The 16318-nt window shown below is 42.3% G+C and overlaps 2 protein-coding genes across 5 annotated transcripts in view; both read left to right on the forward strand.

The window, feature by feature from the left end:
- The window catches only part of pgfb (placental growth factor b), a 36635-nt gene extending 26942 nt beyond the window's left edge, over nucleotides 1-9693 (forward strand). For both annotated transcript variants that reach the window (XM_044048082.1, XM_044048081.1), the window contains exons 2-7: nucleotides 7244-7280; nucleotides 8315-8511; nucleotides 8608-8687; nucleotides 8929-8958; nucleotides 9055-9117; nucleotides 9491-9693. In XM_044048082.1, coding sequence (XP_043904017.1) covers nucleotides 7262-7280; nucleotides 8315-8511; nucleotides 8608-8687; nucleotides 8929-8958; nucleotides 9055-9117; nucleotides 9491-9512 — 411 coding nt within the window. In that variant the 5' untranslated portion in view covers nucleotides 7244-7261 and the 3' untranslated portion in view covers nucleotides 9513-9693. The remainder of the gene's footprint in view (nucleotides 1-7243; nucleotides 7281-8314; nucleotides 8512-8607; nucleotides 8688-8928; nucleotides 8959-9054; nucleotides 9118-9490) is intronic.
- Nucleotides 9694-11314: 1621 nt separating this feature from the next.
- On the forward strand, nucleotides 11315-16300 carry cipca (CLOCK-interacting pacemaker a). 3 transcript variants are annotated; one of them, XM_044047015.1, is made up of 4 exons: nucleotides 11315-11454; nucleotides 12359-12475; nucleotides 12856-13025; nucleotides 13563-16300. In XM_044047015.1, exons 1-4 carry the CDS (start codon nucleotides 11430-11432, stop codon nucleotides 14340-14342), a joined length of 1092 nt encoding a protein of 363 aa, XP_043902950.1. In that variant the 5' UTR covers nucleotides 11315-11429; the 3' UTR covers nucleotides 14343-16300. The 3 variants fall into 3 exon arrangements, with proteins under 3 accessions (XP_043902950.1, XP_043902951.1, XP_043902952.1); XM_044047016.1 differs by having other exon boundaries at nucleotides 13566-16300; XM_044047017.1 differs by having other exon boundaries at nucleotides 12362-12475.
- Nucleotides 16301-16318: the final 18 nt, after the last annotated feature.

Below are 16318 nucleotides of genomic sequence, written 5' to 3' on the forward strand. Positions count from 1 at the left end.
ATGAGCTGTTGTATCTGAAGTCTGGATCCTTCACTCTTGGCTCAAATATTACCTGGAAAACAAGGCCCCACCTTGAATATATTTGAAGAAGTAACCAAAAGGCTTTTTTTTCCCCCCTGCACGTACAGTAGTGTCAACATGACACAGCTGTGGTGGCCGTGTGTCCAGCCAGCTCCCTCAGGAAACTGACAGACTTGCAGCAAAGTCGAAAAGAGAAAACATGTTGTTGGGGAAAAAGTCTCAAGTTTTTCACTGGGATCGTACGGCCATTATGTGCCACTTACTTGTCGTTATTCATTCATGCTTTAAAAAAAGCGCGGGGTTGAGGCCAAGTGTTTAATAATTCTGCTTTTTACGAGCAGGGATTTACAGCACAGCTACCATGAAATAAGCAATAATCGATAAATATAATGATAAATATGATGAGCCAGACTGTTTATGACACCTCAGACAAAGACGCGTCGACTTGTGCCGTATACTTTATGAGCAGCAAATCAAAGAGTGATACTTTTAGTCATTTAGAGGCCAGACTTTATTGGGAAAAAAAAGCAGTTATACTCCGGAATAAAACTTCTCTTTCTGAAAATAATCTCATTCACCCCTTTAGATTTGTCTTTACAACCAGTAAACCACCAGTTTACTGTAAATCTGCAGTTGAAATGAGACACAATTGGCGCTATAATCTTCTACTTCTTCAACTTTATTATTGTTATTATTATTATCCCTGTAGGAAATTTGATCTGCTGCAGGCACATGGAAAACATGCAGAATCTTATTTTGCAGGTTGTTAGCACCTGGCAGCACACACACACACACACACACACACAGCGCTCAGCGAGCTGCCACTTTAGTGTTACATGCTATTACAAGCGAGTTCTGAGTAGATATTATGCAAAACGCGCGTCGTTAGGTGCTGCGTCAGTATTGCAGCTGACACTCTGTTATTGTGTAAGCCCCCGTGATCCTTTCTCATGCACTTGTCCGGGGGTCACGTGCGCGTCCGAGCCTGGCTCTCGACCGCGGTGGAAGCACCTGGGTTTCCTCTCTGAAGAATAGTAACCCCTGAGTCATTCTTTCACCAGATGGAAAATATGATCCAGTAACTGCCCTCCCTCCCTCCAATGCTTATTTTGCACCCCATTCTCCGTTTGGTGCATTATTGGCACTTCCTGTGCAGACCACATGCGGCGCGTGCATCTCTGTGCACTGCCACCTGCCTCCTGCCCGTTTCGCGCGCGCCGCCTTACAACGAAACCCCTGGAATGTGCGTACAGCGCCTCACCTTCAGTGTCTGGGCACATAACAAGTGAAATCTTGCATCCACAGAAGCAGACCTGGCTGCCAATAGTCGTCAATCAGCCGCACAAGTCAGAATTCCTCCTAAATCACTTCCAGTTATTTTTAGAAAGTCAGTGAAGTATGACAATGATAAGCCTCGTTGGTATGAGATTATGACATTCTTTCGGTGATGTCTCTTTTGAAGTCGTTTTCTGATAAAACCACAAGAATCTGATACGGGAGACGCTGTCTTGTTGCCCAACTCACTTTACTCTTTCAGAGGACGAACGTGTCTGCGTTTGTGGCATGAGACAGGTGGTTCCTTTTCAGGGGTGTCAAACTCAAATGACCTGGGGGCCAATGAGCATCTAGTCTGGTCAAGCGGGGGCCGATTTTGACGTCAACAATCGAACATTAAGAATTCAAGTCCCCGCTTGTGCCAGTGTCTCTGTAGATGAGACGTCTGCATGTGGGGACATACGCGCGGCAGTGACCTGCTCACTCATAGGCCTTTTTTTTGCATCGCTGCAGTATCGCTCCCTCGGCCCACGAGAGAGTCTCAGTCGCAATCAGGAAATATGGATTTCTCCTTCCTCCTTTGCGAGGGAGGCGGGGCCGCGTTGCTCGGGGCATGCCGTCTACTCAGTGAGCTTTAATCTCACATCTGGATGTAATTTACTGTGGTTTACTTAGGGAGAGCAGCGTTTACTGTAATAGAGACCACAATTACCACCGGTCAGCCTTATCTCAAGACCTGTGTCGTGTGTGTGTTTGTGTGTGTGTGTGTGTGTGTGTGTGTGTGTCTCGATGTGTCCTCAGGGAGACATTTGTGCATGCATTAATGGACATACACTGAGGAAACGGTGTTTATCTAAATCAGCGTTTACCGCTCTCCTGTCACTCGATCCTTGTTTTTCGGACTCCTCCGAACTCGGTAAAAACAAACTCAGTGTCAGCGATGGGATTATCTTCAAAAGAACTGAGTCCTAAGAGGGAATAAACTTAAAGATGACAGTGATTGTAGACTTAGTCAGAGTCAAGCCAGTCATAGTCTTCCAGTTTGCAGGAGGAGGACAAGCCGGGAGTAGCAATATATTGAATAGCCACTGGGGGGCAACGATGAGTCTACTTCTGTCAACATTGTCATTTCAGGACTTCCTCAATAGAAACATGACGTCCATTTTGCAAATTATCATGTCACCCAGATAAAGTGCAGCACAAGTTGAGTGATTGACAGCCGGTATTGACCAATCGGTGCCCTAACGAGGGGAGTGACACACTGACTGTGTCACTCCCCTCGTTAGGGCACCGATTGGTCACCGATAGCTCGTACCAACACACTATTTACAGACGGTGTAAATAGTGTGATGAACTATTCGTTATCCAGGCCAAGTCATTTCCTGGAGCCTTGTCACCATGAGGCCCAACCCACTCTCATCCCGAGAGCGTCATGCACCAACATATGGCGCTTTTCCACTATACAGTTGTGGCACGGTTCGACTCCACTTGTTTTGTTTTTTGTTTTTGTTTTGCTTTTCCATTAGCGATAGCACCTGGTACCCGCTACTCTAAGTGCCTGCTCTGGCGAGGTTCCAAGCGAAATTAAAAAGACGTGCTATTGTGACTCCTCCCCCGTTGAGGAGGTACTATAGTGATGGAAAGCGACCCAAACCGTATAGTGGAAAAGTGACAATACCCAGACGTGGGTGGGTACCCTGTGCATCCACAGGCTCCATTCACCCATATTACTTCAGAAACCGCCCCGGGAGACCCGGCTGGTTACTGTCAGACTGGAACATAGATACAGTGACCTGCAGACCCCGTGTGAGGCCTGAGAATTAGTGTCACGGCCGTGGCGTTGATGACGCGGAAACCTGGTTCTCAATACAAGGATGGATGAGGGAGAGTCGAGCTGCAGTCAAATCAAAACCAGGACACAGTCCTCTGTTTCTGGTCTTCATTTTCGTGTGACCTTGACACTTAACTCCAGCGCTTGCATCTCATCCATGCGCTGTTTATCCACAATGTTGCTATTCGGGAAAAGCTTTATAAAGTTATGGAACTATGCCCAAGACCTTGGATCTGTATTTGCGACCAAGAGGCAAGAAACAGAATAGGGGGTTTTCCAAAAAACTAAAAAGATGCAGCAGCTGCAGCAGTACTGTAAATAAAATGTGACAACTGATTCACCGTTTCAGAATTTGAAATAAAATGCACAGCTACTCATGACACGACACCAGACAGGTTTTTTGTGCAAAGTGGTGCAACGTCTCAACATGAATTTGTGGTTCGTGATGTGGTTATTTATTGATATTTTAGCTTATTTCCTCTTTTTTTTGATTGATAGTGACCAACGGGCCTCTCAAGGAGTTCCTCACATTTCACGTTACTTGCACACGTTCGCTTTGCCTCCATTGTTTTTGCGGCGCAAAAGGATGCAAAAAAATCTAGTTTCACCTCATTTTCCAGTCCACTCACCCAGGAGAAGGAGTCTTATCTATTTAGGCCGATCTGACAAAGAGACTAGTCTGTATTTGATTGGTGGAATATGTAGCCTAGCTGGTGTGCATTGTTTTTTGGCAACTGACCATGGTACCTGCTCTTGAATTGCCTCTCACCCTCCTTCCCCTTATGACCATAATGCTCGGTCCCCGTCATGTTTTATTTTGGCTCCCTTTTCACTCGCTGCCCTTCCCCTGACAGATTGGGTTTAAAGCAAGGAGGTTAAAGATGACGCAGTTCGGCTGTGTGGGAGTGGAGACTAACAAGGCCTGGGGCCTCTGGGGCCTGACAGCGGGAGCCAAGGGACACACAGCTCCTCTGATGTGACCCCGGAGGACGGAGCAAACTCTCAGCCAGCAGCGTACTCACTTTCGCAGTAGAGACTTTAGAAACAAAGGAAGCAGACGGCGGCTACCGTTTCTCGCTAGAAGCGCCATAGATGTTATGTATATGGAATATAGGACTTAGAAATGATTTGAAAATGATCCGCATGAGCTCCAAACTTCTGAACTGCACCTTCCCTTCCAGGTTTACACGAACACTGAACATCAGAATGATGGACAAAATGCGACTGTGACAAGATTGTTGAGTTGGTTTGAGAACTGGAAACTGCTGATCTTCTGGAATATTAAAAACAAAGCGGGGAGAGAAAGAACAAACACCGAGTGACTGGCAGCTGTGTGTGTGTGTGTGTGTGTGTGTGTGGATGGAAACGCCATAACCGCTCTCTTGCTACTGTGGTGAGCAGAAGAGCATCTCAGACATGAGCAGCATTTTGAACCAGACGAGCTGCAGTGGCTGCGTTCCATTCCTGTCCGCCAAGAACTGAAATCTGTTACTATGAAGAATGTGAACGTGGATTTCTGCTGAGGCTGCAACACGGCACACTGATATTTGGTGTCAACGTCGTAAATTCATGGCCCTAACCTGCTTCGCATTTGGAGCTCAGGTTTCCTGACGTGGGATCCAGACACAGATGTGGATTCAGGCTTTAAAAACCTTGCAAACTTGTTTTTAGTGAGTTAGTTAGTTGTTGTGTTAAAGTCACACCAACATAATGAAGACAGTAAATGAAAATGACTCATGGTACTCTTAGTCCATACCCCAGACAATTATCCTGCTGCTGCTATTAGACAAGTTTATACACATATCAATGTAAAGCGTTCCATCTTTGCAAGTGCTAAAATACCTCCCGACGAACCTTAATCACACAGTTCATAACCCAAGTGCACTTAGAGGAAGGAATGACTACGTGAGGAGCTTCACGCAGCTTCTTCTGATGTGGTAGCTTCTTCTGGTCCGCTTACTCCGCTCGCAGGAGGTGTCGGGAGATGTCAAGGTTAGAAAATCCTCCCCCACCGCTCCACATTGTCGAGGGCAACTGAGGCCAGAGCCAAAAAAAAAGTCCATTCTAAAAGTCCTGAAGGTTTACAGACAACTGTACAAAGTGGAAATGACATTAAACAACTGTGGCTTTCCCTACGGTGGCCTGGAAGTGCAAACCGTTATTACAAAATGGGAAAAACAACAATACAAATACCAAAACAAATGAAGCCACAATTCTTACGCAATAGGGTTTCAAGATAAGAGCCACTGAGTTTGTCTTTTTACTACTTCTCAAAGCAAACTTTTGCCATAACTTTGTCAGTTATAGAAAATAAAATAAAATAAATGTTTTCATGTCATTCCACAAGCCTTGACTTGGCCGTTTGTGTGTTAAATTATGTATAATATTATATATAATGAATAAATAAATAAAAAGAATTGACCGCTCACTTGATCACTTCTGGGTCACTTGCAGCATTTGGTACATTCCCAAATGCTTTTTGGCTTTTGTGATTTTTTTTTTTGTAATAATGCTTTGCACTTCCAGGCCACCGTACTTTCCCATGCATGTGTCCTGTCCTAAACACAGTTCAGTGAATACCCCTCTATAGATCAGATATAGAACAGCTATGCATTTCAACCGGATGACTTGCCACTTTGAAAATAAGGGAGATGCCTCATCAGTTCCCGTCACACAGGGAGGACGCAGCCTAAAGTGGCTGACTGGAATCTCTGTCTATTGACCTGACGACTGTCACGCTGTCATGTCCCTGCTGCAGGGACGGGTTGACGGATCGGTCCCAAACACACAGGACCTGCCAGGACATTCCTGTTTAATCACGTCTTTGCCGCGTGTAGTGCTGTGCGGACAGATGCTATCCTCACCCTAATTCATAACAGGAAGTGGACGCAATTTAGCAATGGACAGATGGGGTACTTACTTTACTGTTACTCCACTACATTTCCTCTCACTATCTACCAAATAAAATCAGAGGAAGAAGAGTCGGTAGTGGTCTGTATTTATATAGAGCTTTTCTAGTCTTGATGAGCTGCTATAGTTTTGGCGTTCACAGGCTTCAACATGGAGTTAAGTGTCTTGCTCAAGGACACATAAGGGCCAGGAATTGGACACAAATCCTTCCATTTGAAAGACAACTCACCCTACCACTGAGCTACTGGGGCTCAATCCTTGCTCTTTACTTCTAAAACTTAAGAATATTACTTTTGATACTTAAGTAAGAGTAAAAGTCATACTTTAAGACTTCAACTTCTACATTTTCTGGTAAGTATCCCTTTAACCCAGGGGTGTCAAACTTAGAATCGGCCTACCAGTGGGTCCACTCCGGCCCCCCAGGGTGAATTTGTGAAATTACGATTAGAATCTAATCAGAATGTGAAATATTCTATTTTACCTGTGGCTAAATGTTTTGTGCCTTTGTAAATGGTTAATTTGGGCATAAAATTGCTGGTTGTTTGGTAAAAAGATACTTAATTCAATGTAAAACAAAGGGAAACATTTGGAGTGCTTGTCGTTCATTGATTATTATGCTATTATTTTACTGGTCCAGCCCACTTAAGATCAAATTGTGCTGTATGGGCCACATACAGCACAATTTGATCTTAAGTGGGAACTTAAAATGAGTTTGACACCACGAGTAAAGTCTTTGCATATAAAGTATTAAAGTGTCTGCGGGCTAAGTGTGTCATGGAAACACTGACATGTAACACCAGTGATGTGGCGACACTGAGGAAGCGGGTCGTCTGACGTCTGCCCCCTGCGCTTCGGCTGGAGGACGTTTTTATTAAAATGTCGATTTCCCTTCCTGAGACGGAGTCAGCTGGAGGTTTCGTGTTTTCCCAGGCGAATGGGAAATGCACTCTGTTTATCGTGGGATGATGGGAAGAAAATCAAGACAGAGGAGGAAATCATCAACGGGAAAATAAATAGAGTGTTGAATCTTACACGACAGGAAACAGCTTTTTGAATCTAAACACTTGGGCACACGGTCAAATATGAGGCATATATACAGTATATATATATATGTATATGTTTACGAATCTGCTGTTTGTTTTGCTATTTTACTAGTAGTTTGGTAGTAGTGAGCATTCATTTTGTCCTCATTTTTGTGTTTTCCAGACTATCCCCGTGTCGAGTATGAACAGCACAACTGAAGGTAAGTGTCACTCAGTTTCACAGTTTTGTGAAACAGCCGGGTTTTTTTTTACAGGCTCTGCGGTAGAACGTAAACTGGAGGCTGTCAGATGCAGACGCAGTTAATCACTACTGTTTGTCACGCACCGCTGATGACGGTAAATCAGTAAGCGTGTCTGTGAATTCAGCCTGAGAACATGTCAGGACATGCAGGTGTTACTCAACTCCTGAGTGTCTATCCTCCCTTCTAAAAAAAGAGGACACGGAGCAGACACACAGCCAGTTTGAAGAAGCAGTGACTGGCCAGTGAACCGGCATTACAGTTCATCTCCTCACCGTGCATGTACTGTCGATGATGCTTCCCCAGCCGTCTCCTCGCGGCCCGTCTGCTTTTATAAACAGCTGTTGTGGTGTCAGGCTCCAGTGGGTGAACCCTGGGGTCACTGCAGTCCCAGAGGGTGCCCGTGGGGGCAGCTGGGCTCCACATCCAGCAGGGTGTTTTCAGTGATTGTTTTCTTACTCATACTATACTCCCACAGGAAAGCGCACTGCACATCAGTGTTGCAATTTAATAAAGTACGAATACTTTGTTACTGTACTTTACTTATTTATTTATTTACTCCACTACATTTCTGAAATAAAATGTGCTACTTTACTCCATGAAGTGTCTCACTCAAGGACAACTCGCCCCATCACTGAGCTACCATTGCAATTACTTTTACAGTAAATATCATACATTTTAAGACTTTTACTTAAGTAATAGTATCAAAAAAGTGACTTCAACTTCTACCACAGTCACTTTCTGGTGCGATGCTTGTACTTTTACTCAGGTATCCCTTTGTTATGTAAGCGTATTTAATTAAAAATGGATAAAACTGGATACACACTGGCATATCGGGTTTCTTTGCACATTGATTGTATGGGCCTGTCGTTGTAGAATTATGAAGTTACTGATACTGCTATAGTCAAACTCCAACAACTGCACTGTGATATCATGCATTTATCCGCTAACTGGGACGTAGAGGCTCACACTCAGCCTCCTGTTCTCATCCACAGTGCTAATGTTTCAAGAAGTGTGGAGTCGCAGCTTCTGCCGGACCATCGAGAAGCTCGTGGAGGTGGTGCACGAGTACCCGACGGAGGTGGAGCACATCTACAGCCCCTCCTGTGTGCCGCTGGTGAGGTGCGCGGGTTGTTGTGGGGACGAGAACTTGGAGTGTCATCCCACCCGCACCACAAATGTCACCATGGAGGTAAAAGAGAGCAAAAGCCCGGTTCAGAGCGACTGCGCCCCTCACGTCACTGAGTGTCCCGCTTTTGACATCGCGTTACCTTGTTCTGTCCTCCAGCTGCTGAAAATCAGGCCATCAGAGCCGGGTCAGGCTTATGTCGAGATGACGTTTGTGGAGCACCAGTCATGTGAATGTAGGTAAGAAACCAAGACATAGTTTGTGTCATGAATATTTATGCATATTTATATGTACAAAAACACAATATAAAATATTATGTGCTTACATATTCCTTCACCAGAAAATACATTAGCAACACAGTTGTGTCACTAGTTGGGCAAAACAAATTAGGTATAATTAATTATAATATCCATTTCTTGTTGGCAAATGTTTACAATGATTGTGATTTTTTTTTAATTTGTCGAAATGTTTGTTCCTCAGAGTAAAGAAACCTGTGGTGAAGGTTGAACGGTAAGACCCATGAATTTGCCGTTGATTCCGAGAAAAAGGATGAGTGTCCATCTCGGGGGAAACGGAGGTTTACTGTTGGTTTTGCTCTCATTGCAGGAAAAGGCAAAGAGGAAGAGGAAGGAAGAGGAAGGAGCGACAAAAAATCAAAGAATGTGACAGGTGATGGCGCAATCTTTCATTCAAATACCTCTCCAACGACACACAACTCCTTATATGGACATCCTGGGGGCGTGTGTGTTTAGTAGTGATATAAAGTAGCAGTAAATATGCAGAAGTCACAAAATTAGACTGTTTTTCTTTCCTTTTTGTTCATAAAAATAGCAATTTTGAAGTACTTTTTGCTCAGGTGTGTTAATATAGTTGGTGATTGCCTGTGTTGTGCTGAAAAAAAGGATATAAGACATACTATACTGCACATTCTTATAGCTTCTGTGTATGCTGTATGTTTTAACAAAGTAATGGAAAAAAGCAGCTGAAATGCTCTGTGTTCCCAGGGTAAACTATGCATTGTTTTTTTTCTTGTGTCCTTTAGGTGCCAGATCCCTCGAAGGTAACTGCAGTGGTGACCCAACCCCCTGTTGCAGTGTGGCTCATTATTTATTTCCAGCCCAGTGACGGCATCACGAGTCTCCTCCGCTCATCTATCAATACTGTGTCTGCAGCCAGAGACTCAAAGCGCTGGGTTGTTTTGCTGACATGCCCTTCCACTGATGGGCAGATTGTTTGTAACCACAAGGTTCAAAAAAAAAAAGAAAAGAAAAAAGGAGTGTGTTTTGAAATGTGGAAACACTGCTGTTCAACACATGACACAAAAGGATTTCCCTGGGAGCCAGTGCAATGTAGAATCAAACAGACTGATGCCTTTTCTTTTATACTAGTTATTACTGTATCAGTTATTGTAATTTGCCGATTTCTTTGGTATTTAAAGGTGGCTATGTTTAAAAATCTATATTTATTGATACAGCTAAATATACTTGGAACAGTAAAAGAAAGTTTGTCATTCTTTGTTCATTTGTTATCAAGACTCCTCGACCTGTCACCACAGCAAATGTTGGACTTGATGTGCAGCTGCCTTGTACATGTAGTAATGTCTCCCTCTAGTGTTCATGGAAACAGTGTTCAAAATTGCTCAATATGATAGTATTTTTGAGGTCAAATACGGATATAGGACAAGTTACACTCAACTGTGTCATCAACTTATATGGCATTTACCTATAGCTAAGTAACAGTCCCTTAGCTGCTTATTTTGTACTTCTCCTCTTCCTCTCTTGTGTCGCGTGACCAAACAAGAAGTATTTTACTCCTAATTCTCGCCAGACGAAAAACAAATGATTAAAAACTGTTTGCAAGAAGTACGTATACGTAAATATATCAAACTGTCAACATTTCCTAAACATATGAAGCCTCTGTGTTACTTGTTTTTTTTTTTGACAGAATAGTATACGTGAAAAAGGACACATCTGTTTCACAACACGCTCGAAATTGATATTGATGACAGCTGTTTTCTTTTTTGTTTTTTTCCCCCACTGATATTATATTGAAAGCATTTCTCTTTGTGTGGACCCTGGTGACACTCGACTCACATGAGCCCGCAGCTCAGGTGTCTTACTCTGTCTGTTTTTGAAGAAGGGATCGACTGAAGTAGTTATGTAAAAATGATGATGAATGATTTTCATGTACTACACAGAGAAAATCTCTATGAAAAAAAGTAACATTTCTACTGTATTAGCATTTTATGTCATTTAAATATTTATTTCAGAAATAAATTGTTACATTGTCAACCTGTCTTCTGATATTTATTGTGTTATTATTATTTAATATTAAATAATTGTATTATCAATCCCAGCTGACATTATTATTAGTAGTATTATGTCATGTCACTATTTATATTGTGAACAGGGTTTGTCAACTTTAAAAAAGTGGGTCACCATATAAAAATTTAGGGGAAACACTGATTTACATCCTTACCTGAGCTTCACGTAACCGACTTTAAGTTACACAATCCCACAGGGGCCGCACACACGACAAAACAAACGCTCATGTTGCCTCATCGTCTCCCTGGAACAATAATACACCTGAATCTGATGTTTCCCCGGCAACGTCAGTATGCAGCCGGTCAGGTCGATGGAGAGACTAAGTCCTCGGTGTTGCCTGAAAGGCGCCACCAAGAGACAGACAACAGAGCAGGAGCGGATGTTTCCCAAAATAATTACTGCAATGACATAATATGCTGCGGGTGAAGAATTTAAAGACACTCGATTAAGTGCAAACTGAAGAACTGCGCTGAAACGAACTTATGATGACAACTGCTGATGGGCAAACAGCAGTTGCCTGCAAGTCTACGATGAGGGACGGGTTTCTTTTTAGAACAAGACGTAAACAGGGCGTAGCTAACATTAGCTAAATAGAAAAGACGATAGGGGTGTATCAAGTGGAAAACTGTTATCTTGGACAACGGTTTAGAGTGATTTATGTTTTCAAGCAAACGGGATATAAGTAAGTATCGTAATATATACATGTAATGTGTATATATAGAAATATAGTTAGTCGAATATGATATCGATAGTACAGTGGTGAGCTAGTTGCTAGTTAGCGTTAACCTAGCCAACTGTGCTAACTGCTGGAGTAGCTAATGTTAATGTATTTGATGTTGCATTTCACGAAGTAAGAGTATGTTACTTATCGCAGTTTATTTGCTGTTACTTAAGGTTGGGTAGTTGTTCAAAGAGGGACGACGTCCACAACAACCGCTAGCATACAAACTGCAGAGTTCTGACAGCCTGTTTGTGTTGTTTCTGTCGTTTATTTATACACACACGAGTTATTTTCTCTGGCGCCTCTCTGTTGCAAGTTTTAGTAGTGCTTTAAAAAAGCAACCATTTAGTCAGAGGACACACAATTACAACCATTTAGTCAGAGGACACACGACAAGCTTAAAAAGTCACAGATGTGAACAAAATGCCTGTACTGTATTAAAATAAAATAAAATGCTTGGCACAAATGAATTGAGCCTCTCAAACAGGGCATGCAGTACAAATTTGAGACTTAACATGCTTCAAATGAAACTGGAACATGTATTTTCAAATTTCTGGATTACAGATAACACTGATAAACAGAACTTCCAATACCTTTTAGGTCAACTGGGAACTTGTACTTCTAGCTGTTTGTGTTCATCGAGCTTGTCGAAATAACCCGATTATGGGGGAGGAACGGTATTTAAAATAGTATAAAATTACGATATGCCAAGATTCAAATTTCCCCCATCACTAATGCGTCCTAACAGTTGAAATTGTGCCAGATTTGAACAAACACAACAATTTGTACGTAAAGCTCAAGGTAAAAGCAAACTGAACTCCACTGAAGCCTTGGTGAACTTTGAACACTGATTCTTTTCTTCCAGAAGAGACCAACATGAGTAGTTCTAGTAGACCTGACAGACACAGGACACCAGCGTTCACCAGGGCGATGCATCTCGGGACATCAAAGCTTGACCTGGAGAGAGATTCGGGCTTCTCAGGTTTGTTTCAGTTACATTGCTAGTGGTGTGAGTGTGTACTGTATAGTTGGCAATTCCCTCATCGAGAAAATGAGAAAAAGTCTAGAGAGCTCTAATCAAATTGGGGATCTAGGTCAACTTTTCTATGTAGGTTATTCTCCAATGGGCCAGTTTTTCCCTGATTACCTTTTATTTTCGCTAGGAAGGTTGGCCTGTATTTAGTTTAATCCTCCTCACCAGGTTTGTGGTGTCATTTTCAAGATACACTAAGGAGGCTTATCTCCATCCACCACTGATTTCATCATATTTTTGTCCGGCCTCAGTTACTGTTCACAATAGTAAGGTCAATCTTTTCCCTTTGCACATGTCATGACCCATATGCTTGTCTTCCCCCTCCTCAGACGCTAGCTCTGAGTACCTCAGCACAGTCGATCTGACTGAATCTGAAGGAGCTGGAGGGACGCGGTCCGTATTCAGCCAGGACCCTACTGGTTCTCAATTGGCTGTGATGGGAGGCTCATATGCGGGACTATCTCCAATGATCATAATGAACCACTTTGTCCCAAATCAGGTAAAATACAATGCGGATTGTTTGCCTGTGTTTAGCACTGTTAATGTCTTTATGCTTGGAAGAGTTTTGATAACATGGGGCTTGTTTAGTTGTTGCAGAAGAAAGAAGGGTGTTAATGATTATTACTTTCTCACCGTAGCCTGCCAACTGTTTGTGACAGTTGACAAGCTAAGGTAATATTTAATTGTCTTTAATTTAATATTTTTTTGGAATTTCTGACATAATTTAGAGTAATTTATTCACAATTAGAAAATGACACACAATAGGTAGTACTTGCACACTTTCTATGTTTGTTTGTTTTTGTCGCTGTTTACAACTTTAAACAGCAGATTTACCTGCTTAATTTTTTTTTTAATTCCTTAAATCTAGAGCTATATTATCAATGCAACTGTATTTTTAATTATTATGATAAAAGAGAATGTATATAAAGTTTCGGCATTCAGGGAAATTTGTCCATGATTCTTGTATTTAAAGAGTACTTTATTATAAGTCCTGTGTTGTGTAAAAGCACAAAACTAAAGTATATTCCTTCTCTAGCAGCCCCTGATGGCTCCAGCAGAAAAACAGTGGGGCTTTCCTTCACCCTTGGAACTCATGCCTCAATCACAGGTGGTTCTTCTCCAACCCATGGTATCGAATGGCAGCAGCAACTCTCCAAAGACGTGCGCTGAAAACGTCGGACCGTTGAAAGGCCACATGCCAACTCCCAAATCATACCCTAGAATTGCCCCTCAGCCTGCAGACCTGCCCTCTAAAAGGGTGGGATCCTCCAGGATGAAGGGGTGTTCAACTTCAGGTCATGACCAGCAACAGAGAAAGCACCACCACAGCCACAGGCCCTACAGCTCCCCCGGCCCGCAGGCCAACGCCATCCCCACTTTTGAAGCGGGACACGACCACACACAGACTGATGATAATCAGGAGCAGCTCAGTGAAAAGTCGCTCTACCTGCTGGCAGACACCAGCGCTCTGCTCTCCTGTACAGATGAATTCAAGCCAGAGGTGGGCAGTGACAGGAACCATGCTGACGAATGCCAGCAGGACCTCTCCATGGACAGCAACAAACGGAAGCGCTTCAGTAACACCTACAATATTCTCAACAAGTCAGGCTTGCTGGGGATCACCATGCGCACAAAGCAGCTAATGAAGGAGAACAGGCGTACTCAGTGCCAGCTGCAGCAGCTTCGAGAACAGACTGCCCTGCTGCTGGAGGCTCTGAGCAGCAAGGACCCGCAGCTCTGGACTAAACTTCAGCACTCTCTGCAGAGCTCAGACAAGGAGCATTTGGGAACCAAAGCTCAGATAATCCTGGCATAATTTAGTGAATTTTGTGCACGTGACCAGTGATTTCAAATCTGGGGAACAAAAGAAAATGATTTTACTTAATGAGATGAAAGAAAACATGAAGAAAAGCTTTTTTTTGGTCGGCCCTAATCCAGTAAGCAATGCAGCATCAAACATTATCACGAAACCAACATAAACTGAACTGAACCTAATGCTTTAATGCTTTTGTCAGGAGGTTGTACGGTCGTCATCTTTGGAACAAACCCTTCAGAGCTGCTGGTTTAAGCTCAAAATATCAAGCTGCAGTGCATCCATTATTATACCAAGGTAGCATTATTACATTTCAAACTTTTGTTTATGATATTTTCTCTGGTTTCCGAGAAGCAAAAGGAATTTTTTATATGGAACTCCTAACTACATAGGTGCACGTCTTTAGAGCAGTGGTTCTCACACTTTTTTATACCACCTGAGAAGATACTGAGCTGTTTTAAGTCACAGGAGGCAGATTTAATCCCAGTAAGATCATTTGCTCTGCTCTGCGAGAGATAAGGTGACTCTAATTATTATTATTATTTTATTATTTCTTAAATTTTTTCGACACACTTTTTCTCCGAGTGCCGCCAGAGGAAGCTCACGTGCCACAGTTTGAGAACCACACATGAGGGCACGTGGTTGTTAATTCCTCACACATGCCCTGACTCTCTTATCTGTAGAGACAATATAGTTGATCTTGACTGAAATTGTGATTATTTATTTATTTAGTTTTCCCCAAAAAAAACGTTTTGTGAGATTACATTATAAGAGTGGTACCATGTTTTCGTGGTTCTTTTTTAATTCAGCCAACAAAGCACCGTTCAGATTGAGAGGGAAGCTCCAGGCGGTGCTGATAAAGAACCTTTATCCAAAGATTCATAATCACAAACAGCAGTCAGAGCCTTCCTCTTAGGGGCTTTCAGTCACATTGTCTGGGAATAAAAGCAACAATAACACTGAGGCCCAGCAGGGTAACCAACACTTAACAACCTGTGTGTTTGGTTTCAGAGCCAGCGCTGTGTGTGTGTGTGTGTAGAGGGAAGCCAAAGCATATCTAGCATCTTGTTGATATCACTTCACCTCCTGCCCCAGCTGAGCCCCCCCACCCCAGAGAGGTCAACACATCTTTATTTCTCGAATTATGGTATGTAAATCACATTTTAAAAAGTGCACTAAAAGCTAACTTACTTGGCACTACTCATAAATAAAATTGAGAAAATAATACCACTTTTTATTTCAAGCCTCTCTTTTTTAAGGCACGTTTTGAAAGATGTGGGAATGTAGAAGTTTGCCGGGACTGAACTCCCTTGTCGTGAGGTGTTGTCGCCTTATTATTGTCTTTGATTTCGCTTATGTCGCTGCCAATGTAATTCACGTTTTTGTCGCGTCGAGCAACGTATGATGTCGTATTAAAGTGAGGCACAAAGACTAAAGGACAGAACGGCTGAATATTAATCGTTAAATCTCCTAAACTCTTGCACTTTAGCTGAAAGATTACTGACTAATGTTGGCCCGTTTATTGAGCATCGTGGGTTGATGAAGTAATGTGAATATAAATGTTTAAGTAGATGCGTGTGCCGTTTTTTTAAAAATGTCTTGTTTGTCCATATCCATGCTTTGTGACAGACTTGTGGAAAGAAAGTTGACTTTACTTAAAGGTCTCCAATGAATTAAGATTATTATTTGAATTTGACTCTTTTCTTTTACATCTCAAAGATAATTATTAAGAGAGATATTGTCATAAATGGTTGAGAAAGTGCAGGTTTATACTGTATTATTTATTTAAAGAACTACTGTTGTAACTTTAAAGAGATAATCATTTTTTGTTTTAAGGGGGAAAATTCCTTCACGTTGCTTATTTTGTGTGTTATTGCGAAACATGCTTTCTGCAATTTTTGTTAAACAAAAGACACTTTTACTAATAATGAAGTTTCATTCAATAAAATCCTCTCCTCATACTTTTTTTATTGCACTTT

The sequence above is a fragment of the Solea senegalensis genome, linkage group LG16 (genome assembly GCF_019176455.1).
Source record: "Solea senegalensis isolate Sse05_10M linkage group LG16, IFAPA_SoseM_1, whole genome shotgun sequence".
Taxonomy (NCBI): domain Eukaryota; kingdom Metazoa; phylum Chordata; class Actinopteri; order Pleuronectiformes; family Soleidae; genus Solea; species Solea senegalensis.

What these genes read in the sequence shown, in the direction of transcription:
- cipca (XM_044047015.1), top strand. Translation starts at nt 11,430, where the DNA reads ATGTTTTCAAGCAAACGGGATATAA. An exon ending in TTCAAGCAAACGGGATATAA is followed by an intron (nt 11,455 to 12,358) that starts GTAAGTATCGTA and finishes CTTTTCTTCCAG; the next exon opens with AAGAGACCAACATGAGTAGT. An exon ending in GAGAGATTCGGGCTTCTCAG is followed by an intron (nt 12,476 to 12,855) that starts GTTTGTTTCAGT and finishes CCCCCTCCTCAG; the next exon opens with ACGCTAGCTCTGAGTACCTC.